Source organism: Moschus berezovskii, chromosome 11 (assembly GCF_049115385.1).
Source record: "Moschus berezovskii isolate FMDL1 chromosome 11, NW_MosBer_1.0, whole genome shotgun sequence".
In the NCBI taxonomy this organism is placed as follows: Eukaryota; Metazoa; Chordata; class Mammalia; order Artiodactyla; family Moschidae; genus Moschus; species Moschus berezovskii.
In genome coordinates, this window is record NC_142470.1 from 1,635,219 (window position 1) to 1,662,158 (window position 26,940).

Genomic DNA, 26,940 nt, shown 5'->3' on the forward strand with positions numbered 1-26,940 from the left:
GGGGCGGTGACTATGTCCATGGGACCAAAAACCTCGAGGACAAGCACGCTTCGTTTGCTTTATTTCACAGAACCTACGAGGGAGTCCTGTTCATCTGGTAATACGGGATTCACTCACAGACGTGTTACTGACGCACACACATGTGTGCACAGGCACGCACATGAGATTTCAACGGGGGGGAAGCCCATCACCCAGTTCCCATCAGTTACAGGTGTGAGTGCTGGTATCTCGTTGTTGGCGATGAGTCGCTGAGTCGTGCCTGACTCTTTGCGACCCCATGCACTATAGCCCACCAGGCTCCTCCGTCCACGGGATTCTCCATGGAAGAATGCTGGAGTGGGTACCTGTTCCCTCCTCCAGGGGGTCTTCCCGACCCAGGGATCGATCCTGTGGCTCCTGCTGCATGTCCTGCATCACAGGTGGATTCTTTACCACTGAGCTACCAGGGAAGCCCGGCTACCTTGTAAGGGCGGTTAATGTCGGTGGGACGGCGCAGCGAACTGAGCACGTGGCCCTGTGCTGTGGCTGCCCTGGGGGCCCCTTACCTGCTCGCCCTTGTCTCCCTTGCTCCCCTTCTGTCCCGGCTCTCCAATCTCTCCCTGTGGGAAAACAGGAAATACCCATCAGACGGTCCAATGACCACTTGCACGTTCTCTGCTCCCCGTAATTAATTTTTCTCAGAGAGTAAGAACCATCTCCTCTCCAGGGGGACCTCTAACTTTCCTAAGATGAAACATTTCCATATATTAATCTGATTTCCTCTTTAATAAGAGAGCTGGAAGAGATAAGACCTTGATTTTATGCTTTGCAGGATTGTAGGAGATTTGAAAGTGCCAAAAAATCATAATGGAAATATTTACTTCATCAAATCGGAAGACAGGACAGTGTGATAAAGACAGCTCAATTACTGTGCCTCCAGAGCTGTTAAAACCCCTCAGTGCCTCTGCTATGCTGGGCCGTCTCCCACCCTGAGAGGCCAGGCATCAACACTGCAGAGGTGATAAAGTTGGAAATGTCACTGGAGAGTTCTCACAGATGGGAAGCTAAACCAGAGAGCTGGATTCTTCTGATTTCATTAAATGGAGGACACAATACTACAGTAAAAGCATCAGATTATAAAGCGTATTCCCAACGAAAGGGGGCCTTGATGATTCAACTGGAGACATTTAAAAATAGGTACTGAGTAAACCCTCATTAAACTCGGCTCCACAGATCTGGAATCTGAAATAGTTGAGTGCTTCTCCCTGCTCTGGCTGTTGCAGCAGATGTCTGTGATGACATCCAAGCTATGCAAGAAGAAAGTGCTGTCTGAGTCCCCTTGAGCATGTCCAAGGTCTCACTCATTACCGCTATTTGGAGCTCTTCCAAAATCATCCGCTAACGCCAAGAACACTGGATGCAGCTCGGGGTCCCTCTGTCACCAGAGCCCCTACAGCGCCTGTGTCCCTTGGTTTAAAAGGACCCCCGTCCAGCTCCGACCTGCAGACGCTGGCCAAGCTGGGCCATTCAGGGTTCCAAGACGGGGCGGGGGCTTCTCCAAATTCTTCTTACCTTGTCTCCATCTTCTCCGGGGGGGCCCACGGGGCCAGCGGGACCGGGGAGCCCCACGGGACCCTGGAGACCGTCTCGGCCAGCTGGACCTTGCGGCCCTTTCTCGCCCTAGAGAGGAGAGGAGATGACTGTCCAAAGGCAGCTCCATCGCGGGAGCGTCCTGCCAGCAGCTCGTCCCCTGGCGAGAGGCCCACAGGCAGAAGCGGGTGGTTCCTGGGAGGGACCATCCCCCAGGCCCTCATGGGTCTGCCAGATGCGCCACGGGCGGCGCCAAGTCCAGTCCTGCATCACTGTTCCCCCTGCGCCTCCGTGGTCAACCCTCGCCCATCCTGGGAAGGGCTACTCTCTCCCAGGTGGGGAACGGAGGCATGTTTGTAAGCAGTGGAGCCAGGATTCAAACCTGGGCAGCCCAATTCCCAGGTCCAGGTGCGCAATCGCCCAAGCCAGTGGCCAGGGTGTCTGAGCTCCGGCTCTGGCCAACTTGCTCACTCTCCCAATTTTCTACTAATACCACCCCCCACACCCCCCGAGCAGGAGCACACGCATGCCCACACAGGCACGCACATAGACGCGCGCACGCACAGCCACACGCACACATTCACACATGTGCACACGCGCGCACACAGATGCACACAGACGCACATACACGCACCCACGCACAGGCATGCACACACAGGCATGCACACACATGTACACACGCACGCACAGCCACGCGTACACATTCACACACATGCACACGCGTGCACACAGATGCACACAGACGCACATACACGCACACACGCACAGGCATGCACACACATGTACACACGCACGCACAGCCACGCGTACACATTCACACACATGCACACGCGCGCACACAGATGCACACAGACGCACATACACGCACACACGCACAGGCATGCACACACAGGCATGCACACACATGCGCACACGCGCACACACAGACGCGCGCACGCACAGCCACGCGCACACATTCACACACGCGCACACAGATGCACACAGACGCACATACACGCACACACGCACAGGCACGCACACACAGGCATGCACACACATGCGCACACACACGCACACAGACGCGCGCACGCACAGCCACGCGCACACATTCACACACATGCACACGCGCGCACACAGATGCACACAGACGCACATACACGCACACACGCACAGACACGCACACAGACGTGCACACCCCCCCATCTTCCTTGCCTCAGTTTGGTTCACTGTCCTGATCGCCCCCTTAGTTCTCCCAAATGATCCTCACTGAGACCTCGCTCTGTTTTACCAGCCGTGTGCTACCCCGTGAGCGGCTGCCACCTTCTCACCCAAACCGGGATCCCCGTCTCCCGACAGGAGCAGGGATGGAAGCAGCGGGGGACGCGGACGGGAGAGTGAGTGGTCTCACGGCCACTGGCGGGACTCGCTGTGCCCGCACCCGCTCCTGCGCCCTCTTCCCTGTCCTGCGGCACATTCACGCCCTGCTCCTCAACTGAGATGCCCCGTACAGGCTCTTCCTCAGTTAAGCCAGAACAAGCCCAGGCAGACCATGGCTCGGGTGGAATCTTCCTGCCGACACGACACCTGACCTTTGCTTGGCCTTTTCTCCTCGGGTAGCTGTGCTGGAAACATGACAAGCTTTTCGCGGACGGTGCCACCCTGGGAGGTTTCTGCTCAAGCCCCCACTCTCTTGAAACAACGAGCCCAAGCCAGTCCACCCGGCTCCGTATCTTCTATACCTGCGCTGAGCGCCCGAAGGAGCAGGGCTCGGGCAGAACCCAGGGGGACCTGCGTCCCGCGGGCCTCGGGGGATGGACTGGACGCCTCAGAACTGCTGATGACACGCTGGACAGATCGGCCAGGCGCCCACGTGTCCAGCATGGTTCCCGTGCGGACTTCTCGGCCGGGAAGGCAACCAGGGCCCTCTTTCTGCCCCTGAGCCATGGGCAACCCACGAGGAAAACCACCCTCTCTAACAGAACTCAATCCTCACAGGTGTCTTGACTCAACGGGACATCATCCAGGCGGCCCGTCCCCTTGGAACTCAGACTTCCGTGACACTCGGAATTTGGAAAGAAGCTCTGAGCTGGAATCTGTCTCCATGGCTGACTGAATGTGAGGGCAGGTGGGTGTTTGCACAATCATGAGGCACGCGTCAGATGTGGTTGGGGTGAGGGCTCGTCTGGCCAGGAAGGGGCGCTTGGGGAGACACTGGTGGAGAGGGGCTGGCGGTCAGCTTCCCAGCGCACGTCTGCCTAGATACGAAGGGTCTCTAACCCCCTTCATGGAAGGCAAGACTCCAGACCAGCCCCCACCTGAGCTCTCACAAAGCCTCCGGGCGGGGGCAGTCACACCCGGGTTCGTCAGGTGTGACGCGTCGGCTGTCCGGGGTCTGGGAAGAGGTTGCTTATCTTCCCGTCAGGTCACCTGTCCCTTTTCTGTTCCACACCTGCCCCCAGACCAATGCAGCAAGCACCATCCCAAATATCCACCTTTCCCCAACACTGACCAGTCATGGGCCCAGGCCGGGGTGGGGGCCCCAGAGCCTGGACCGGGCCCAAGGCCACGTTTGGACAGAGTCTCCATGTGCTCCCACCCCCAGCCCTTGCCTGCATGTCCCAGGGCACAGACGCAGAGGCCTGACCAGTAAGCCTGTCCCGACACCCCCTGAGCACCCCTCCAGCTCAGACCACTCTGGGGAAGCATCTGGCCGCCCTTGGACCTCAACCGTGACAGCCAGGCACACATGACAAACTTCACCACCCACCCCCCCCCCCACAAACCCCAGGGAAACGCCCAGGGAGTGCAGCCCAGGGCAGGGACCAAGCTCCTCCGGGGAAGTACTTACAGGAGCGCCTTTCTCCCCAGCCGGCCCGGGGGGCCCCTGGGGCCCAGGTCTCCCTGGAATTCCGATGGGCCCGGCGGCACCAGCCGGACCTCTCTCCCCTGGAGATCCCTGGGCGAGGCAAGAAGGTGGTTTATTCCAAAGGCTCTCCAGCTGCGTGGGTGCGACTTCCTGAAGCCCCACCCCATCATGCCATGCACTACCTCACCCTAGAGCCTGCCGTAGCTCCCCAGGGCCCCGAGTGAGCAGAGACTATCAGGTCTAGCACTTGAGGCTGTTCCCGAGCCCCTCCCGTAATCCCAAGTCCCCGCAGAGCGTCTGAGGACACCTCCTCCGTAAGTCCTGGCCCGGAGGGTCCTCTTCTGGGACCCTGGCACCTACTTGGCCCTGTGGGCTCCGCCTGCCCCCGGGGTACCCACTGGCCACCCGGCTCCTCCATGCTGTCTGCTTTATGGGGGAGGCTCTGGCCCGGGGCCAGGTCTGACAGGTGGGCACCTGGACTAATTTTAGCGGTTCAGCACTGAGGGACCCCGGTCCCCCATGAGGCATCCTGTCCCTGACCTTTATCAGAAGGAAGATGACTTTTCACCTCACTTCCACCTGACTTCCCCATCGTCTCTCTCAAACGGCCCCTCACTCAGGGGAATGGGGTGTGGACGGGCCCTGTCTTAAGGGGGGAGTGAATTAGGTGTCACTTTCCCATAAATAGTCAGACAGGAGCGGGGGTCTGTGGGCACAGCCTCACGTGGCCCCTGAATCCCCCAGACCACAGCCCGGGGTCTCAAAATTCTGAATCTTTAGGCCTCGTGTAGCTGAATCTCACGGTTGGGAGGGACCCACTTAAGGAAACAGACAACACAGGTCTGGGGGCCGGGCCTCCTGCCTGTGCTGGGTCACCTTTGACCCGAGCGGCCTTGGGTGTGTGGACAGCCCGGCTCGAGGCCCTGGAGCTGCATGTGCCCGTCCAGGGTGCTCCAGGCCTGGACCCATGCTGAGCACCTCCACGGGCTAGGGGGGCTCACTCAGCCCTTGTCCACACTCCTGGCCCCCCAAGTCCCCTCACACAGCACGGCCCCTCCCCGGGCCTTCGTCACTGGCTGGCAGCTCAGGCACGCTGGCCACATACATCCCGAGTCCACCTCCTCCACCACAGCCTTCCCAGGATCCCCGGGGGACCGTCAGGGCCGGTGTACGTGCTCCCTGGCCCTCTGGACACCTGCCCTCCTGCAGAGCAGGCTTGGAGGGAGAGGGTGGGAGAGGCTTTCTGGTGGGCCAGTACACTCACCGCGGGGCCTGGTGGGCCCGGGGGGCCTTCACTGCCTTTCAGTCCAAGCGCCCCCTGCAAAGCAACGAGGTGTCAGGGGGTGCCGCGGGGAGAAGCCTCCCCGGGGGGGACATCCAACCCATCCCCCGGCAGACCCCTCACTCACCACTGGACCAGGAAGTCCTCGGTCTCCAGGGAAGCCTCGCAGCCCGGGGGGACCGTCTTTCCCAGGAAGGCCGGCAGGGCCTGGGTCACCCTGGAATTAGGGCCACAGGTCAGTTTTGGGCGATGCCCATGGCTGAGGTGGACGGGGAGCTGGGCGGGGCCTGGTATTCTAGATCCACTCGGGACCTGGGCTGGAGGGGGGCTTCCCGGGGCTCACAGCTTTAAAAGGAACCTCTGGGTCTTGACTTGCTTCACTGGTTGACGGGTCCAGGAGCTGGAGCACGGCCCAAGCTCACACCTGGGAGCCTGCGTGGCCAGCCTGCCCCACGTGTGGCATGGGAAATTACTCTGTCTGGGACTCCAGTCATGATCCGTGGAGTCCTGCTCCCCACCACATCCTTCAGCGCCATGGCGGCCCGAGCGGGGGCTGAGGGCCCTCACGCCTGTGCTTCCCATGAACCCGGGGATCCTCGTAAAACTGGCTCAGGTGAAGAACTCCACCTACCCAGGGATCCTTGTAAAACTGGCTCAGGTGAAGAACTCTGTGGCCAAAGCATTGGAAGCTTTGTCCGAAATGGACTTGCTGCTCAAGATATTCATCACGAGCCTGAACCACATTTTCTGAAAGGATTCTCTGTCTGACCATGTACCTTCCCTGAAATTCACTACGGTTGTGATGTCTTCTAGGACTTTCTCTGGGGTTCCACATGGGAGAGTAGGGGCGTCCTTTCCAAACTCCGCCAGCTCTCTTTACGGCTGACGGCTGTCTCTACGTCACACACATACATAGCACGTGTGTCTGTACACCATCATATATGCCTGCATGCGCACCTGTGTGTGTGACCTTTCCACTCTTAGATTACTCTTCAAGTTTACTTTCCCGTATGTGGTCACGCAAAGGGCTGCAGAACTTATCTCTCCTGAGTCCCTCACTGAAAAGCTGGAGGAAGAGGGCCGTTCCTTTTCATGCAAAAACACAGGAAGTTACAGTCCCCAGCTTGGGGCACCCAGTCTGGGGATGGATTTTTTTTATTATTTATTCTTTCACTGATGCTTTCGAATTGTGGTGCTGGAAAGGACTCTTGAGAGTCTCTTGGACTGCAAAGAGATCAAACCAGACAATCCTAAAGGAAATCAACCCTGAATATTCGTTGTAAGGACTGATGCTGAAGCTGAAACTCCAATACTTTGGCCACCTGACGCGAAGAATTGACTCATTGGAAAAGACCCTGACGCTGGGAAAGATTGAAGGCAAAAGGAGAATGGGGTGGCAGAGGATGAGATGGTTGGATGGCGTCACCAATTCAATGGACATGAGTTTGAGCGAATTTCAAGCGGTAGTAGAGGACAGGGAAGCCTGGCTTGCTGCAGTCCCTAGTCGGACATGGCTTAGCGACTGAACGACAACTCTCATGTCTTAAAGTGGAGAATTTTTTAAAGGGTCACTTTCCGCTAACTTCAGTTTAGACACATGAAGTGCCCGAGTTCTGGGATGGGTGGGCGGCCACTCCAGGTGGCTGGGGAAGAGGTGGTCCACAGTCCTGCATCATCTCTGTCCAGGCAGCTGATCGGCTCAGGCCCTCCTTCAAAGTGAGCAGAGAGAAGCTGAGTCCCTGGTCTGAGCGGGTGCATTGGCAGGAACAGCAGCTACTTGAGAATCACCCATTCATCAGAAAAAAGCAACAGAAAGACACAGACCAAGGGCCGAAACCGTCCCCCGGAAAGTCCGCCAGGGATGAGGTCCCAGCCACTCACCTTCGTCCCTTCTTTCCCGGCCAGGCCCGGGAGCCCCTGTTCACCGGGGGGGCCCGGGGGCCCAGGGTGGCCACGCTCGCCCATGGGACCAGTTTCCCCGGTGGGACCCTGCGGGGAAAAAGCGTGTCAGCCAGTAAACACGTTCCAGGGACACGCAAGAAAGTAACCTTCTCTGCCTCAGTCTAAGAACAGGCTGGTTGCAGAGGCGAAGGGCCGCTGCGAGCCCACCAGACCGTCACCTTCCTTGGAAGGTCTTCTCCTTCTGGTAAAAACCCAGCAGGAGCAAAGCACACGGGGGTGCTGTTCACCAGCCACTGCCCGGCCCCCACTGTGGTCCTGTGTGTCATCTCCGATGAAGCCAGCGGGGTCTGCGTCTCCTGGGCCTCGGGGGGAAGCCTGTGCAGGGAAGGGCAGGGGGCGCACCCGCGTTTCCTGGGTCAGTATCTTATTTACCGACACATTGGGCATGGACTTTCTGGGAAGCAAGGTGACTGCACCCTGTTTTGTGCCCCTGAGCCTGCAAGCCCATTCTCACACAGATCCAAGGTTAGAACGGCAGCCCCGGGCATTGGATCCAGAGCGGGGAGTCAGGCTGCATGGACCCCAAGGGCTGGGCTGCCTGGAGGGTGGAAGCCGGACTCCCTGAGCCTGACTGGTGTGCCCACAGGGTTGGCAGCCCCCTGGCTCTGCCCGCTCGGTTGGCGTCACGTGATCACCCACCCCCCGCACCTGCTCTGTTGCATGGAAAGCACCTCTGAATGAGTATTCTAAGCCTTATGATGCCCCTGGCTGCACCCGCCCCTTGAGGATTGGGGATCTTCCACCCCGAGCGTGACCGTGTCTCTCAAGTGGGCGGGGACCCGGGATGACCAGAGATGCCAGCGGGGACTGTATCTCACCTGAGGGCCGACCACACCCGGGGGGCCTGGAGGGCCGGTCTTGCCTTGGAAACCCTGCAAAGAGAGAGTCAGCCCACTGAGATGGCTGAAGCGGTGGACAGAAGGTCACCCCCAGCCCCCACCCCACCCTAAAACAGTGGACGTCCAAGACCTCATTTAAAAGGGCCATTTTTCTTGTTCCACTTCGCATGAATTTAGGAAGGTCAGGAAACCAGACAGGTTAGTTTCACTAGCTGCTTCCCTCACCCTGCTTTGCGCTGAGAAATATACTCTATAACTGTTCATCTTCCTCACGCCACTAAGCGTCCATTTTCTGAGCAGACTTGGTGTCACAGCCACTGGAAACTAGACTCGGGAGCCACCTCTGGGCTCATTAGCGACTTTGCGGGGACCGTCCTGCTGGTGTTGCCAAGGCCCCTAGGGCAGGACAGGACAGGCGGTCTCACACGCACTGATTGAAATCCGGACGCAGTGGGGACCTGCCACTTCCACAGTGTGGCAGCTGGGAGGTATTCTTAGCTCAGCTCAACAGGAATCGCTCGTTTCTGCTCCGCACGCTGGCACGGACCCGGCCGCCTGGCTGCTCTGCACACACTCCCCCAGAGGCGAAGCTAATGGCAGAGCACCACCGGTTTAATTTCCGGCACATCCGTGGAGCTTGGCACGTGCGGACAAGATGCCATCTGCAGGCGCCACGTGACGCTGGGGGAGACGTGCAGATGCAGCGCCCGGGAGGCTCTCAGTGGAAACCCTACGGCGTCTGGAGAGGTAAGTGGCTCGTCTAAGGCTGCAGCAAGAGCCGCGGGGCCAGCTGCCCACGGGGCTGACGGGCAAGGGCCTCTGACCCACCACATGACAGCCAGCGAGCTTGCAGCTGAGGGACACTTGACGCTCAGCCGCTGGACCGTGCAGACCCAGAGCAGAGGCGGCTTCACGGCAGAGTCTGGGAGGGCTCCCTCTTTAGGCCCAGCTGAGCTGCACGCATGGGACTGACATGGCCACGGCCGACGCAGCGTTCCCCGCAGGCGACCTTTGTGTGCTCAGTCGTGTCCGACTCTTGGTGACCCCATGGACTGTAGTCCACCAGTCTCCCCTGTCCATGGAATTTTCCAGAAAGAGTACTGGAGTGGGTAGCCATTTCCTACTCCGCGGGATCGTCCCAACCCAGGGATCGAACTTGCATCCCTTGTGCCTCCTGCCTCAGCAGGCGGATTCTTTACCACTGAGCCAGCTCTGAAGCCCCCACGCTGCACTTGATCTTAGCCGCAAGGCCAGCAGCCTTTACAGGGTCAGAAACAAGACACACTGGACAGATTGAAGGCATCTCCCTTGCTCAGGGAGCTGGGCAGCAGTGCCCACGCGGAGGCAAGGAAGGCTTGCCGTGTGGGGCACTGAGGGGACACCCAGGCAGGCTGAGGCCGGGGTCCGTCTCCAGCCCCTTGTGACAAGTGGGCTCTGGGCTTGTGTTTAGGAGGTGCCACAACCTCTCATGTCTCCAGCTCTCTAACAAAAGCACAGGTCATCACCACAAGGAGGACGTCTCTGCAGGGCGTCTGGACTGACCCCCGGAGGAGGCAACACCCAGGTGGGTCCAGATGGGGGTGCCCCTGAGTCTCTGGGGGCAGCAAGGTGTGGCGGGGCGGGGGGGTGCCGGAAAGAACCTGTCCTACTTTCCCAGCAAAACAAACGGCTTAATCACTCTGCCAGCCTCTTCCCAGAACAAGGCAGAGGGGATAGCGCACGCCGTGCGATGAGAACCTTCCGTCTGGTCTGCTCAGGGAAGCATTAGAGAAAAGCCTGCAAAGCTGGGTGTGTTTTCATTTTTCTCCATAAACAAAAGAGCAAAGTAAACTCTGTTTATCAGCCACAGGGCACCAGGACGGCACATTTAGAGGACGCTTCATCACCACGAGCCAGAAAGGAACTAAGGGTGGGTGGTTTAAGCGGCACCAAGAATGTATTGTGTGCTTCTAACGATCACACTTCACGAGGGGACGGCTCTTCCTGGGAGAGTCCGTCAGAGATCTCTGGCCACACGGACGCAGGACGCAGACACAAGGGGGCCTTTCTGCGGGCCACCCTCCACCACTATGGAGGCCAGGAGGTCACCAGGTGCTGCGAACCCCAGCTGTCTAGAGCGGGGAGCCCCAAGGTCACAGGTGTGCCCATGCCCTTCGCAGGGACAGGCCTGGGGGGAAAACAGCATGAAGCTTGGTTGAATCCCCCATGGCTCCTGGGACCAGGAAGTGATCCCAATGTTTTTTCTGGAACTAAAATACGTGGGCGTCCATTAAGTCCAGCTGTCTAAGACTGTCGCGGACACTGCTACAGGTCAGGGAAAGGCCAAGGTGAGCCTGTGACAACAGAGATGCTGGCCCTGAGCACAGCCAAGGGCCCAAACTCCAACCCGACCAGCCACCCATCCCCTTTACTGAAAAGGGGACTTGGGGGGAGCCATTTGGCTCCCTGCCATCCCGCCGAGGCCAGAAGGGCCGGGACAGACAGGGCATAAAGTAACCGGACAAGCTGGAAACGGAGGACCTTCCAAGGAGTGCCCAGTTGAGACACATGTGGTGTGCACTAGGCCGCACTCCGATCCTCCCGGAGAAGCGGAGGCTACTCCTCTAGGTTTCATTGGCATCACAATGGTTGCACGTGGGACCTTGGACCAGGCTGGCCAGGATGGCTTGAAGCCGACACCTGCCCTCACACACAGAGGCCAAGGGGCTGCTCGGAGGCCGTAGAGCTCCGCCCACACAGGCTGAATCCTGCAGCCACAGGAGCTGGCCGGCCCTCAGGGAGCGTCCCGAGGCTGAGCCTCATTCCTGCCCGAGCCGACCGGCAGCGAAGGTCGGGCGCGGCGCCCGCATCTCCCAGCCACGTCCACACTCACCGTCTCGCCTCGCTGTCCGGGGTGTCCTGGGAGCCCGTCCTTGCCTGGGGGTCCCTGCAGAAAGCCAAGGAGGGAAGGTCATCTCATTCCAAGACACACACCTTCCGGACTTTGTGCCACCCCAGAGGACAGAAGCCACCACTTCATTTCCAAGGTGATGACGGCTAAGCCACAGTGACAAGCACTGCTGGGAGCCCGGGTCTGGGCACCGCCCCCCTGAACCCTCCCAACCGCCCTGAGTGTCCCTGTCGTCTCCCACGGGAGAAGCCAAGGCATCAGCAGCTCCCTGAGGCCCGGCCGCAGGAGGCACTGGGCCCGTCTCTGCGGGGCAGAGGTCGAGCTCCTTCCTAACACCTGCGCCCACGCCAGTCCCGATAGGCAGCAACTCCCATGATGAGGGGCTTTTCCTTCTCAGAGGAAACACACTGTTATCTGTTGCTAGCTGAGCTGCGCCTCTCCCCTCCACCACCAGAAAAAACAGGCTGAGGTCCTAACCCCGGGAAGCTGCAACCCTGGCCTCATTTGGGAACAGGGTCTCTGCAGATGGGATCAGGTCGAGGTTAGGCTGGGCCCTCATCCAGGGGCCAGCGGGTAGAGACAGCGGAGGAGAGAGGAGAAGGCCAGGAGAAGATGCAGGCGGAGGTGGGGCTGAGGATCCACAAGCCCAGGGCGGCCAGGGGCTGGAGAGGCCTCCGGGGAGAAATCGGACCCCGACCCCGGGAGCTCGCGCTCTGGCCTCCAGACAGGAGAGAACGCATTTCTGTGGTTTTAAGGGGCTGGGCTGGTGGCCATTTGCCATGACAGTGTTACCACCCTGACACAGGGCCGACTGGACAGTCGTGATGGTCTGACGACAGAGGGGTACGTGTGCCCCAAACTGCCCCCCCAGCCAGAGCTCCTGGGCTGGCCCCCCTCCCTGGAGCCCTGGGGAAGGACCGGAGTCTCCGGGACACCCTGAGCGAGCCCCACAGGGAAAATGAGGTACTCACCGGGGGGCCCTTTGGTCCAGGGAACCCCGTGGGTCCTTGGGGTCCGTTGGGTCCCTGGGGACAGACAAGAGCCGGTATGAGGACAGCCGTCTCCCCAGCACGTGGGCCCGGCAACCCCACCACCGGTCTCTGAGCACAGGCACGGTTACCCCTGCTCCCCATGACTTTTGAAAAGCTCTTTCCAGCCCTGCTCTCGCCGATGTGAAAAGGAAGTCCAGTCACACAAGAAGGTCCCTCGGGGCAGCGTGGGGCCCAGGACTCGTTTCCTGACATCTTAGTCAGCCCCTACTCCAAGCCCCAAGGCCAGGAACAAGGGGATGGGGTTGTCACCTCCAACCAACAGAAAAGACCTTACTCCCGGGGAAGGCCACCCCCGAGCCACCTCTGGATTTTAGGAACCACCCTCCTTCACCAGGGTCGAAGGCCGGCTGTGCTCTGCCCCGCCCACCCAGGAAGAAACGCTGGGGGCCACTGAGGGCAGGCAGCTCTCTGGCAGACGCTCCTGGGGTGTTTCTGGACACGTCTAGGCGCTTACCCGTTCCCCTGGAGGGCCAGCCGGGCCATCGCCTCCAGAGTTGCCCTGGGAAGGCAGGGAAAGAGCAAGAAAAGCTTGTTATTACCATTTCTGTCATTACTGTTTTTGATGAAAAGACTCTGGCCCATGACGTCATCACAGGTGCAGAATCGCCTAGCGCCCCTGTGCCCTCTGGAGTCACCCCGCCGGATCCTCCGTATGGAGCAGAGTGCACTAGCCTCGGGCAGTCCTCGCCTCTGCACACCGGCACTCAGCTGGCTTCGCCGGGGCTGAGACACTCCCAGGAGAAGGTGCTGCTGCTCTGGGGCCAGGGGCCAAAGCTCACGAGAAGACAGGACACGGACTGCGTCCCAGGGCCCAGCCAGCACCAGGCAGCAGCTGAGTGTGAAGTCAGCCTCCTGGGAGCATGACGGGCCTGGAGCTCGTCACGGAGGGACTCGGGCAGCCCCCGGCCAGCTCTCCGCCTGGCTCGCCGCCCCGGCCAGTCGCCGGCCCACGTCCTTAGCATCACAGTGCGCTGGAAGCTCGCCCTGCACAGGGCAGGACAGGATGGGCCTGCTGCCTGGCTGAGGTCTGCTTCTATGCCGATTGGAGGAGGTGGTGTCAAGGCCCCAGGGTGGGAGAAGAGGCCTTAGAGGTGGGCCTGGACTCTCATGGGGCGCAAAGAACTTTCTTTAGAATCCCAGCAAGATGTCTCTTCCAAAGCCCTCTCGAGGAAAAGAAATGAGGCCTCCCCATCAGAGCTGGGGGGACATTGGTCCAAAGCCTGGCCGGGCCTGACCTCCACGCTGCGGTGGCCCCAGGCGGCCTCTGTGACCCGACCTCACCTAACTCAGCCAGCTCCTTCTTAAACACCCCCAATAAATCTTCCTTCATTCTTCTATTTTTCGCAGTGGAGAAGGCCGTGGGGCCCCCTCTGTGGGGGTGGGCAGCACCAAGAACTCGGGGTCAGGCCGCGGCCGCAGAGGAGACCGCACACGCACCTTGGGGCCAGGCTTCCCGGTGATGCCCCGCGGGCCTCTTTCACCTCGTGGGCCCTGGATAAACGGAAGAGAAGACAGGTGGACCCCAACCCGGCGTGCACGATGCCTTCATCCCCGCTCCCACCAGGCAGGCGCCCCACCGCCCGCGCCCAGACTGGAGGCCGCCCTCCGCCCAGGGTTACCGTTGGGCCTCGCTGCCCCCGCGGTCCCGGCTTCCCAGGGGTGCCCTGCAATCAGAGAAGGGTGTCAGTCACAGGGCACGCCTGCCACTGCCTAGGTGGCGCAGAGACCGCTGGAAGTCAAGCTAGAAAGGCCCACCCTCTTATCTTGGCTTTAAAGGAAGACGTGTCAGGGTGGCAGGACGCACCGCTCGGGCAATGCACCCAGCTTCACAGTCTGCACGAGGGCCTTCTGAAACTCTAGCTCCCTCTGCCGCCTGAGGGATATTTACCTCACTTCTCTGGTTTCCTCCCCTCAAAACATCCACTCCTCCACTTCCCTCCCCCACCCAACCGTCCCTCTTCATCTCTTGCAGCAGTGGAGGTGGGGAGGAACCATTATTACAAGAGGAGAAAGTCAACCCCTTTCATACATAATTTACTTCCGCTACAGTTAAGGATATTAGCCATTAAATTTTCAACAGGCTCTGCAGACAAAGAAACTTGCAACTTAATATATAAATCATATATCCAAGAGTCATTTGCTTCTCTTCTAATAGAATTTAGACTCCTTCTCTCTGCTGCTTTGCATTTTCCAAACCACGAAAAACAAATGCACTGCAATTTTTTTCCCCAAAGCAAAGACATAATAGCTGTAAGTGCAGTTTACCTACAGCGTGAGCAAGTAATGGATTGATCAAGGCCCTCCACTCATTTTCCGGAATTATTTTTTTACCCTGTTTCTAACGGCAAAGCCCAAGATGGATCTGCATTGCTAAGGGCCACCTGATACATTTCCTCTCAGCATCTTTCACTCATTTGCCGCCAGAATCAAAACTGCTTTCCAGAGCCTCCCGTTTTGAAAGGAAATTTAATAAAACCATTTATGATGATGAGGTAATTACGATGCTTTTAAACAATGCACGTGGGTCTTGCTGCTTTCATTAGGCGGCGGTATCTCTTGGCTTCAAATAAATATTTGCCGGCGAGAATTAATGAAACATCTGCTTTCTTCAACTGATGGGCTCCTGCCAGCGAGACACCGTGGCCCACCCCCAGGTTACTTCCTGGCGTCTGTGGGTGAGTCCAGCTGGCACGCAGGCTCATGCCAAGCCTCCATCCAACAGCACAAGCTGGATCATGGTTTTGATCTTGCAGCCTGACCAGCTCTTGGTTCCAACCTAAACAAACTGCCCCAGCCTCAGCCTCAGATTCCATTGGCCTCCCAGGCGGCACCAGCCTTCCCAGGATTCCTCGTAAACGAGCCAGAGTCTGCATCCTGGTGACGGAGGCGGCTGGACAGAAGATGCCCCACCCATGGCCTCCTCAGCGAATCTCCCATGAGCGCCTGTCCGCGTGGCCTTGCAGGGGAGGCAGGGGCTCTCCCAGAACTGGCCTCACTAGAGTTGAGATGCCCTAAGCTGGCAATGGAAGCTTCGGGTTGCTGGTGGTGTTGCTAAGGGCTGGCTCTTCCCAAGCTGGTCTGACGGGGACGCTGCCTTGGCCCGGGGTGCAGGCCAGTGACAGGGACAAGCCATCAACTGGTCACGTGACAGCCAGCTGTACGTGGACCTCCCAGCCAGCGGTCCGCCGACCCAGCCCCTCCAGAGAAGCCAGGACGAGGCGGGTGGAAGAAGACCTGCCGGCTCTCAAGCAGCCCGCACACAGGGGCACACGCGTGTCAGCACACACGCCACATCGTGTCCAGTATCCCAGCCCCCGGACGCATCTGCAAAAGTCCTGAAGTAGACGGTTTCCTCGAGGTGTCCAGGCTTCAGGCCCCGGGAACCAAGTCGGACTCTCAGACCAGAAGCGAGTCCCCGGTCCCAGGCCCCTCTGCTCTCTGACCACCCGTTTGTAGCGACACCCTCAGTGACCCGTGGACCGATGCCCTGGAACAACGGCCGGTGGGGGCCGGGGCCGTCCAGGCACCTGCCTGGCCTTCTCAGCTCGGGGGTGGAGCGGCTGAGGGGCGGGACAGGGGAGCAGGGCTTGGAGCCGAGTGCCAGTCCCGGGGCCACGGCCAGGCCTCCGGGGCATCCCCAGCCCGGCTCCTCCATGCAAAGGGGTGGGGGTCACATCACAGGCCCCTGTTAGCCGTCATGACCCTCCTGGGGATTCTCTTGGCAACGTGGTGTGGAAGGCCCTGTTCTCCAGCACCGGGGCTGCCTGCTCTGTGGCTCCCAGGTTCCTCTGCTTTCAGACCCTGGACTACTTTCCATGAGTGACCGCCTTTCCCCAAGAGGCTAGTCAGACTGTCCCCACCAGGAAGATCGAGGCAGACAGGTAGGCGGTGGGTGACAGACACACGGACAGATGTAGTACAGACATGACACAGAAATACTCAGTTGCGCAGACAAGGAGGCAACACAGACGTGATATAAACCTTCAGCAACAGACGGACGCGCAGACGCGTCTAGACACCGGTGCACACAAACAGTTCAGGGTTTCCCTGTGTCATGCGGGCAACTTGCAGTCAGGAAGCCCCATTTTCTCTTCCCTGAATCTGGCAAACACGTCCACTGACATGGATTCTCGATGGCTTTAGGTCTTCCCCCGTGCTTTCAAGAGACCGCACTGTCTCAGCTCAAAGACAGTAATGGTGGTCGGAGTGAGCACTCCACGAGGGCAGCCTGTCCGTCCGGGCAGGGAGGACCCGCCCAGGCCTGCTCTGCACACCCCACACGCCTGTGGTCAAGGCCGCTCAGACTCCAAAGGCCCAAGAGGACCTTTTGATCCAGTTCAGCCAGGAGCAGTGCTCAGGTGCCCTTGTGTGACGCCGTTAAGCAGATTTCAGGGCAGTTCCCGCCGGAGGGCCTGGACTGGGGAGGCTGGGGGGACAGCCCCCAGTCTGGGCCCTGGGATCACCTTCACACTCGATGACAATGGAGGGAAGCCAGGCCCGCTACCCCGCCGAGGGTGCCCGGTGACGGCGGCAGCCCAGGAAGAGGAGGGCGCACACCTGGCCCCCAGATGAGGGAGTGGCTGAGACGTCAGCGCAGGGCGAGGCCTTTCCCCGCCCTTTAAAACGAGCCACTTGGGCCGCAAGAGAAGAGCCTGGGTTTCGCCGGTGACCCGAGAGCGGCTGCGATCGTGGCGAGTCCTCCACACGCCTGCCTCTCTGGCCGCTGCCTCATCTACCGCATTCCCGCCCGGCCCAGCGTTCTGAGAGTCCCCAGCACTTAGTGTAAAGACTTAAGGTCAGCTGTTCCGGAAAGCGGTTCTGGCAGCAAAGTGGGTGAGAATTAAACAGGCTGTGCTGGAGAACAGACTTGCTAATGCCGAGGCAGAACAAACTGCCTGGGCAGAGGCCAGGCGGTCCTTACCCTGCCGCCCTTCTCTCCGTTGGCGCCAGGAAATCCAGGAAATCCGACAGAACCCTGAAAAAGAGTTCACACGGCAAGAAGCATGAGAGACCGACCGGGGACCAGCTGTGTGCCTGTGCCCGGAGGACGAGCCTGCCGACGCTCCCAGCCCCGGACCAGACTCCCCACCACCACCCGCCGTCCACCACCATCCCTGCACCGTCCACCACCCCTGCCACCCACCCACCATCCCTCTGCCACCCTCCACTCACCACCCAGCCACCCACCGTCCACCACCCGCCCACCATCCCTCCACCATCCATCCATCTACCCTCCCACCATCAATCTGTCCATCATCTACCATCCATCTACCCATCCACCATCCGTCCCTCCACGCCCCCCCACTCCATTCATCCATCCGTCCCTCCACCACCCACCACTCCATCCATCATCCATCCCTCCACCTACCCATCCGTCATCCGTCCACCCACCCATGCACCCACCTACTCAGTATCCCTGAGCATCTCACAGACGCCAGATCTCACAATCAGCACTGAGTCTTCAGCAAGCTTCCCCTTCCTCCCTCCCTGCACACCCTCCGCTCACACACCCATGGCTGCAAAACACAGGCGTTTGGGAAGAAACGAGCGCGTGCCCCAGGATCAGCTGGGGGTGATGTGTGACTCTCACGTTTGTGACATTTGTTTTTGGGGCCTTTTTGTCATGGTTTATCTTCTCAGAGCACCTCTAAATAAAGCCTGGCAGCTTCTAAAGCCAAAAGTGCATGCAAATTTATGCAGCGACCACAGCATCGCATGGCTCTTTCAATTCTAGAACTCTGCAAGGTGTGCACAAGCAGGTGAGCACTTCAGAGCTTTGGTTGGATAAATATCCAAACGCCCACTCTGTGAGCTCCCGGTGACACCGTCTAAACGTTTGCTGAGTCTGTCTCTACTCTCCACCTGACTTAAAATCCTGACCTGAATGTGTGCTTAGCCCAGGACAAGTTTACTGATGCCACCTCTGCCAAGGGCTCAGCTTGGCCAACCCACCCGTGAGCCTGCCTGCTGATACAAAGAGGGGACTGGACCAGGCTTCTTGGCGGGAAAACCAGGGATGCTGGCTTCACGGCTCTCGGCTCAGGAGCGGGTCACCACCTCAGGACCATCCACACTGCCCAAGCAGCTTCAAGGTTCTCCCTCTGCCTTTACGCAAAGCTGCCTGAACTCGATCTATACCCCCACCTCGTCTGCCAAGCTCCTCCTCTCTTTCTGTCCCCCCCCAGAGGGACACACATTTCAGGAGAGAAAACGTGCCCATCAGGCTCTCTCCATACAAGTATAGTGGCCAGCACTGCGGTCGGAAGGCGCGTCACTAATGGACATGAAGCAAAACTACTTCCCCGCCGAGTGGCGGCTGTGGGCTCACCCACCGAGTGGGGACGCTTGCCGTTCCCCGGGGAGGACTGCTGAGGGCACTGCCGTCAGCCGCATGGGACGCCGCGGGCCCTGCCTCTGCTAACAAGGAGGGCGTCCGGAGGCTTGAAGCCGGAGGAGGGCAGGACGCACAGACACAAACCCGACAGATCTGTGAGTTCTCTTTTGCTGCTAATTACATCTCTAGTGCAGGCAGCTGGCGATTCTTTAAGGAAGAGCCGTGAATAATAAAAGGTGACACAGAAAAAATGGTTTAAGTGACCTGGAAAGCCTCACGGAGCTGCTTCACATAATACAAACCATGACTGCCTATGAGAAAGTTTTCATCTTCCTTTTATGCCCAGTTACGAGCAAATAACCTCTGAATTTCCAGGGAGAATTAACTCTGTGGGAGGCACACAGCTCTGGGTGTGGAGAAACCGGTGCGCAGAGTCCCTCAGAGGCCAGAGGGGCTGAGGACTCGGAGGTGCAGCCCGGGATGCGCCTCTCTGAAAGGTCCACCTAATTCTCCCGGGCCCTCCTGACTCAACCAAGTCACTGCAGAAGGCTGTGAGCCGGCAGAGCCGGGACACGGCCACCGTGACCTTCTGCTTTGTCGTAGCAGCTACGTGGGGCGGGGCAGGTGGGTGAGTGTGCAGAGGGGAGACGCCCGTGGTCAGACCCCACCAGGCTCTACGTTACCTTTGGCCCCTGTCTTCCTGGGTAGCCTGGCAGGCCTGGGACTCCGAGTTTGCCCTGCAGAGACAAAGGAGGTGCATTACGAGCCGGCCGGCCCTGCTTGAAACAGAGAGGAAGCCGGCGTGTGTCGGCTGGGGGACCGGAGCAGGGTGCGGCCTCCACGGCCTCCACGGAGAGCCTGACTGCCCTCCTGGGACGGCGTCTCCCACAGAATCCCTGCCTGGTTTGGAGCAAGGCCCCTCGAGTAGGAATGGACACCCCTGCTGAAGCCGGTGGGTGGAGGGTGACACCCCATGTACGGGAAAAGCACTCTGTCTGTGGGGCTTTGTTCAATTCTGTCGGAGTGTCCCAGCCTTGGGGCCAGACAGCGCGGGGTGTTTGGGCTACTTGTGAGCCGGTTCCTGTGCAGGGGCTGGGGTGGGGGTGGGGGAGCGAGATGAGGGGAGCGGCCCCCCGCAGGTGTAAGAGCAGCTGTCAGGAGCCCCCACTCCCAACCCCAAGCTTGCCAGGCTCAGCCCCTGGCTGAGCCGGAGGAGGGAACACCCCCAGGAGTGGGTGCGGTGGCCCAGCAGGCCTGCACCACGTCAGGATGCACACCGGCCCCGCCCGGGGCTCTGCCTGACCGACCCGCCGCCTGGACGCCCCAGGCCATCGGGAGGGCTGGTCCTCAGGAAGCGGCCAGGCTCCCGAGTCACGTACCTTCTCCCCAGGGGGCCCCAGAGGACCGGGGTCGCCGTTCGGACCGCCTCGCCCCTTGGGACCTTCGGGACCGTCCTCCCCTCTGGGACCAGGTGGGCCGATCTCCCCCTGCAGGTCAGAAGGAGGAGGTGAGGGCGTTGTCCAGACTGCAGTCCGCGGGGTGCCCCCACCATCTGGGAACGAGGGGTGGGTGGCAAGCATCACTGGGCTGGCTCAAGCAGACCCGGCCCAACCCTGGGAGGCCTCAGCGCCCACTCTCAGGCCCACGGCTGCCTCTTCCCAGTGGCCTCTAGTTGAGCACCTCCTGGCTAAACGAGGAGCTCTGAACTGCTATTTCCCCACTGGGCAGGGGGTGGGCAGCGGGGGGAGCCGCCTTCTTCTCCTGAAGCCCCGGGAGGTCCCAGAACAGCCCAAGAGCCCAGCCGGACTGCAGCCTGAGGGTCGGCGCCCGCGGGAGATCCACAGGCCGTGTCCAGATACCGAAGGGTGAAATGCAGCCTCACCAGCTCCACCAGGTACAGGCAGGGAGGCCTGAGCCACACCAGGAAGGGGGCCTTGGGGGCCAAGCGAGGGTGGCAGCGGGGGCCCGGCCCGGCCGCAGAGTGCCCGCCTGGCCGCGCCATCTGTGTGAGCCCTCCTCTGATCCCCGGTGTCCAAGAGCAGCTGCAGGACAGCTGTGCAAACCCCCCCAGAAACGTGCGTCGCGGAAATAAAGCCGGCTAACAGCTCCCTCATTCCTCGGCTCCAAGCTCTCTGCAGGGCGAGGACGCACTGTCCCTAAGAAGCACTTTGCTCACTCAACCCGACAATCCTTCCCATGTTTACTGAGCCCTCAGGAAATTAGGAAATGCCAAGCGTCGGCAGAAATGCCTCTCCAGGAAAAATTACGATGGAAGAGGCCCCGTCCCGGCCCCCCGTCCATCCTCAGCCAGAGGCAAGCCCAGGGCACGGCGTGTGACTGGGGGATGGCTTGGGGAAACGTGTGCCTCACGTTGTTGGAAAGGAAGATGAAGCCAGACAGCAAGAGGCCCCTCAGATGTGGGGAGCCATCACCAAAGAGAAAATTCCAGAAGGGCCGTCTTTGCAGCAACGTCACTGGGACAGGACTGCGCCATGAATGCCTCTCTTTTCTTCCCCTCCTTCTGACGGAGGCCTGGATCCCACCTGCCTGTCCAGCATGGGACAAAGCGCCAAGCCACAGGCTCTCTGGTTCTGGCGGGCTCTGGAACGGCGCCTGCGGGCCCGCTCTCTGGGGGACGGTCAGGGCGGCCGGCCACATGCAGCCCCGTTCCCGCCTACGGCATCCGTCCACCTGTGGGTGCAGCTGCTGCCTCGGCGGGCCCTCCAGGGATGCAGGGCTCCGTTTCTTCTGAACTTACTGGGGGGTCTCCAGAGTGTCCCCACAGCCGCAGGCAGCTGGCCCACCAGCCCTTACCCCCAGCATCACCTGTCACCCTCCCTTCCATGGAGACTCCGCCACTGGTTTCTGCGGGCACTTGCCCACACCCCAGCCAGCTCCCCTGGAGCTGAGGCAGAATATTCACTAAAAACCAGCCAGGCGGTGTCAGCCTCGGACAGCCCGGCCCGAGGTCCAGAACATGGGGGCTATGGTCGGGGGTCTGGAGAGCAGCTGAAGAGGTGGTTGGGGGCCCAGACACCCGAAGGGCTGGCAGAGAGCCCAGGCCCTAGTCAGGGCGCGGCCCTGCTGGCAACCCACCTGCAGCCTCTGGCAGGACGCGACCCTCCCTGGTGAGCTGGGCAACCCCTTCTCCCTCCCGGACACCTGTCACACGTCATGATCCAGAAGCACTGCTCTGCAAACCAGGGTTGCTGTTGCTCAGTTGCCCAGTCACGTCCGACTCTTTGTGACCCTGTGGACTGCAGCACTGGCCAGTGTACTGGCCAGCAAGAAAAAGTCCCCACTGACCCCCTGATGGATACAGGGCGGAGGGGCCAGGTGACCCCACAGGTGGGGTTGGGACCAGGTATCGGCTGCCGCAGCTCCACATTGGAAGCTGGGGAGGAGCTGGCCGCTGCTGGTGGCCAGGAGCCTCCACGGAGGCCTCAGCTCCGTCCCGAGAGGCTGCCCTGCGCCCCTCCCTGCCCACGACACTCACCCGATCACCCTTGATGCCCATGTCTCCTTTGAAGCCTGGGAAGCCGTCTTCACCCTGCAGGGGGACCAGAGAGAGCCTCAGTCAGGGGGAGAGAACCCCCACCCAGCTCCCCCCACCCCAGGGCCTCAGCCCCACCCCATGGCCGACGCGCTGGGTCAGGACTCTGAGTGCCCGGCCCTGGCCCTCGGGAGCTGTGTCCCTGTTAACCCTTTGCCTTCTGCGGTTCTGGCCGGCTCGCAGCAGGAAGGCTGCAGCCCTGGGGGCCTGGCTCCGCTGGGCACCCCGGGCCAGCTCTGTTGGAACCCCTTTCTTAGAGTCTCTCTCGTATGTGCATGACCACAGGCCCGGTAGCGGGTGACAGGTAGATTTGAGGAGGGGGAGACCGACAGAAGACCCCCAAGAGGGGCGGGGCGGCTACTGATGGCCTTGCAGGAAGGCCAGGGGGCGTTCTCTGCCAGGGACAGGCGCCATCTGCCTGCCAGGCTGGGCTACGGAGGGGCAGGTGGTCAGGGGCGCTCGGTCACCGGGTCCCAAGGTCCACAGGGGAACTGTGCGCACCGGTGCTGTCAGTGGACTGGGGGTTCACACGTCAGAGGCCTGTGGTCACTCGGTCCCCAGGGTGGCCCTCCCCGGCTCCCGGCTCCTGAGGGGGGCGGGCACACTCACCTTCTCACCCTTGGTGCCCTTCAGACCTCGGATGCCGTCCGCCCCCTGTGCAGACAGAGAGGATGAGCACTCACGGTCCAGGCTGAGAGCGGGCCTGACCCCCAACACTCGGGAGGCTGAGCACCCCCACAGACAGCCCTCAGCATCCCGGCCTCAGGGGAGAGAGTGGTCTGGGCATGCGGGGTGCCCCTCTACCCACACCCTGCTCTCTTCCAGAAACACCCCTCTCTCTCTGGCTTCGGGAGCAGGGGGACCTGAGCCCTGAGCTTGAGCTCCAGAGTCAGGCAGACGGGTTCAGGCCCCGCTCTGTAGCCTCTGATGAGGGCCCAGACTTCTGTTCACTTGGAAAGTCGGGGTGATGACAGCCCTCACCCTGCCCCTGCTGGGAATCCCCAGGGTCTGTGCCTGGCACACAGCAGATGCTCGATCGACAGAGCTGTGTTCCATCTGATGGTCTTCATTCTCTGTTACCGTCACACGTGGTCATAATCATAACAGCATTTATTAGCATTAATTACCACCTGGTAGCATCGGAGAAGGCAATGGCAAGCCACTGCAGTACTCTTGCCTAGAAAATCCCATGGATGGAGGAGCCTGGTGGGCTGCAGACCGTGGGGTCGCTAAGGGTCGGACACGACTGAGCGACTTCACTTTCACTTTTCACTTTCACACATTGGAGAAGGAAATGGCAACCCACTCCAGTGTTCTTGCCTGGAGAATCCCTGGGATGGGGGAGCCTGGTGGGCTTCCGTCTATGGGGTCACACAGAGTCGGACACGACTGAAGTGACTTAACAGCAGCAGCAGCACCAACCACCCCGTCACTCAGTGTATCGGCTGAGGACACGGCTCATCCTCATGCTGAGCAAGAACCGTCAGGGCAGGACCAGCCTGAGCCTGCCGGATCAAGTGAAACGGCTCCATCCCGGGGACAGACTTGGCGGCTGCGGCCCACCTGCCAGTCTGCCTGCCAGCCGGGTGCGCAAGCCCACCCTGCTGACTGCCCAGGCTGCCTCAGGCCTCCGGCCTGCGGGGCCCCAGAGAGGCCGGCCTCCTGCTGGGATCCAGCTGAGCCTGCGGCCAGACCTGTGTGCTGCCAGCTGCCCTCTTGTGGCAAGAACTCCGGTCAGAACCGGCAGCTCTGAGCCTGCGCGCGGAGGCCCTGGAGGGCTGAGAAGAGCAGCAGAGGCCCGGAGGGCCAGCTCAGACAGAGCAGAGAGTGCAGAGCGGGCTCGGCCTGTGCCCTGGGCGCCATCCCAGGCCGTGGCCTGCTCCCGGACAGAGGAGAGGCCAGGGACCCTGAAACCCCGATTTTGGAGGCGGGGCTCTGGCACCTGCTCTCCAGCATCTTGCCCAGCAGGCCGGGTGGGCTTCCCTTACCTCCCCACGCCCGTTCAGAAAGACGATGGGGAGACAGAATTGGGCGGATCCCTGCCAGACCTGAAGTTCTATGGCCTCATGACCTGTCCAAGGCCAGGGGACGGGGCCAGGGAGATAGAAGACCAGGCTTTCCTAGCCTGAGTACTGTCACCTCGGCACCTGGATGGCTCTTTGTTGCGAGGCTGCCCAGGCACATAGTGGGTAGAGCAGCCTTGCAGACCTCTGCCCCTCAGTAGCCCCTGTATTAGCCCCTTCAAGCCGTGATGCTTAGAAACGTCTCCAGGTGTCCCCAGGGGGAGACTCCACCCCGGGTGAGACCCCTGGACCAGAACACCCACTGCAGCCCTGGTGGCCCAGGGTTCCAGGAGGGAGAGCCAAGGTCATAGAACAGTGGAGGGGCAGGGCCCTCTGGGTCTCTGTTTGTGAGGGCACCGAAGTGGATGGGGCTTCCCAGGCCTGGAGTGGATTCGTGTGGGGGGCTTCCGCCAGTCCCCCAGCCCTGCGGGGGCTCTGCGAGGGGCCGTGTGATCTCACAGTCAAGCCCAACAGACCCTTGAGAAAGGGCTATGTTGGGGGGGCGACCTGGGGAGATGTAAAAGTCAGTGAGGTCAAAGAGCTCAGGGGGCCCCTTTCTAGGGAGGAAGGCAGGACTCGGCGGGAGGAAAGCGGAGGGCCTCGGTATCCCACGGCACTGGTGACACGTGGGCCGGCCTGCATCTCCATAGTCACCACCCTCCGGGCCTCGTCACACCAGGGGCTCCGCGGGTGTTCAAGCACATGGGCATGAGAACCCACTAATCCGAGAAAACAGCATCTGGACTTGCTCTCCCTCCCACCCTCCGCTCGCCCGTCTAGCGGGACAGCTCGTGTCTTGGATGAATTCTGATCAGGCCGACAAGATAAGAGCATTCTCCGTGAGCATCTCGGAGCAGACACCTTTCCGGCTCGCAGCAGCAGCGCCCCGCGGTTGGCCGTGGATGGTGGCTGGCACAGGCTCTCTGTGCAACCGGAATTTGTAAGATAAACATGCTCTGCGCTCACACAATCAGCACGGCTGCCAGACAGCCGCCCTTGTAAACTCCTGAGGCAGTGCGCGGGCCGAGGGCCTGCTTCAGAGACAGACGCCGCCGTCCAAGGTTCCCGACCCGAGGCATCTCTCTGCCCCGACCTTGGAACACCTCGACTCCGGGAAATGGAAGTTGGGGCCCCTTGGGGTCAGGATGGGGCACTTGATCAGGGATAAGCGAGCCTAGAATGAGTCCTGAGACCCGCGTGGATTTGGGGGGAGTTGCGGGGAGGTCCCTGAAAAACGGAATCTTGGCTCTCCTTCCTCCACCCCGCAGGGCAGGTGTGCAAAACGCTTGAAAGCAAAAAGGCGGGTGAAAGACACGGGCGGGGCCTTCAGAGCTTATGGGCGTGTTCACGCAAGCCAGCCAAGCCAGCCAAGATAAACAAGGTGTTTTATACAGACACCTGATGCTTCGGGTCAAACGACAGCTGTTCTGAAGGAAAGAGCCGCCCTTGGCTTTCCTGTGGGTTCGGAAGCCTGAGACCGAAGACAGGGCGGCAGCCTGCCCGAGGAGGAGGGGCTCTCGGTGCGCACGCGCGGGGGGCAAACGCAGCATCGCCGGAGACCAGACCGCACGGCGCAAAGCGAGCGCTCGGCTCAGGGCAAACTGACAGCCGCGTGTCTGGGGCACGGGGGCTCTGCACCCGGCTAATGAGGCTCCAGGAGCCTTTCGACAGGGTGTGAACTGACGGAGTCTCCCACAGACACACCCCCCAGCAGCAAGGTCTGCCCAGACGCTACTGATGGGGACAGACTCTGTCTCAACGTGTGAATGGCCCAGAGGAAAACGTCCCAAACTTCCCAGGAAAGGGCCCCCAGCTCGTTGCTTGGGCTCAGGACAGCTGCCTTCAGGGACTCCAAGACCAGAAGGCCACTCAACAGGGACCGTAAAAGAGCAAGGGTGAAGGGTGCCCCGCGTCCTGGCGAAGGCCACCACCGAGCTGCCCGCGTTGCCCCAGACGCCGGGGGGCGTGCCCTGCTCCATGGAAGCCCCTCCTGGCCCCTGGGGTCCCCCACCCGCTTGGGCTCACATGCCGAGAGCCAGTCACCCAGACCAGGACTGCCCCCGTGCGGGCGGGTGGGAGGTTAAAGCACAGGATCCCTAACACAGGCCCAGCCGAGCCCCGTAGTCCTGAGCCCGACCTTCAGGAAAACCCCAGGCTGAGATGCTCACCTTGACTCCACGGGGACCCGGGTAGCCGATTGGGCCCTGGGGGCCGGGTGGACCCTGAAACCAGACGGGAAAGTGCATCAGCCCCATCTCAGGTGGATGACACGGCTCACCCCGAGCCACGCAGGGTCCTTCCAGCACAAGCCGGAAAGTGGCCTGCCCCCAGCACACAGCCCTCTCGCTGCGAGCAGAGCGGATGGGTGTCTCAGGCCAGGCCTGAAGGAGGAGACACGCGGGCACCACCCAGCTCCACGGGGAAGGGGGACCCACAGCGGGTCTTCTCAGGATGGATGCGAGCAGGGCATGGGTCCCAGATCAGAGGGGGGCCCAGTCCCACCCATCCTGAGGGAGATGCTGGAGGGGCCAGGGGTGCAACCGGTACCCAC

The 26,940-nt window shown here is 60.7% G+C and overlaps 1 protein-coding gene across 3 annotated transcripts in view; it reads right to left on the reverse strand.

Annotated features, from left to right (window-relative positions):
- Nucleotides 1–26,940, reverse strand: part of COL5A1 (collagen type V alpha 1 chain) — a 140,336-nt gene that overhangs the window by 29,032 nt on the left and 84,364 nt on the right. For all 3 annotated transcript variants that reach the window (XR_008682561.2, XM_055401113.2, XM_055401112.2), the window contains exons 27-44: nucleotides 26,558–26,611; nucleotides 22,936–22,980; nucleotides 22,270–22,323; nucleotides 20,153–20,260; nucleotides 19,457–19,510; nucleotides 17,361–17,414; nucleotides 14,059–14,103; nucleotides 13,877–13,930; nucleotides 12,894–12,938; nucleotides 12,359–12,412; nucleotides 11,370–11,423; nucleotides 8,477–8,530; nucleotides 7,578–7,685; nucleotides 5,824–5,913; nucleotides 5,679–5,732; nucleotides 4,397–4,504; nucleotides 1,552–1,659; nucleotides 546–599 (exon numbers count right to left, since the gene is read on the reverse strand). Coding sequence is in view for 2 of the 3 variants with exons in the window: in XM_055401113.2 (XP_055257088.1) it covers nucleotides 546–599; nucleotides 1,552–1,659; nucleotides 4,397–4,504; nucleotides 5,679–5,732; nucleotides 5,824–5,913; nucleotides 7,578–7,685; nucleotides 8,477–8,530; nucleotides 11,370–11,423; nucleotides 12,359–12,412; nucleotides 12,894–12,938; nucleotides 13,877–13,930; nucleotides 14,059–14,103; nucleotides 17,361–17,414; nucleotides 19,457–19,510; nucleotides 20,153–20,260; nucleotides 22,270–22,323; nucleotides 22,936–22,980; nucleotides 26,558–26,611 (1,197 nt within the window). In the remaining variant the exon portion in view is untranslated. The remainder of the gene's footprint in view (nucleotides 1–545; nucleotides 600–1,551; nucleotides 1,660–4,396; nucleotides 4,505–5,678; nucleotides 5,733–5,823; nucleotides 5,914–7,577; nucleotides 7,686–8,476; nucleotides 8,531–11,369; nucleotides 11,424–12,358; nucleotides 12,413–12,893; nucleotides 12,939–13,876; nucleotides 13,931–14,058; nucleotides 14,104–17,360; nucleotides 17,415–19,456; nucleotides 19,511–20,152; nucleotides 20,261–22,269; nucleotides 22,324–22,935; nucleotides 22,981–26,557; nucleotides 26,612–26,940) is intronic.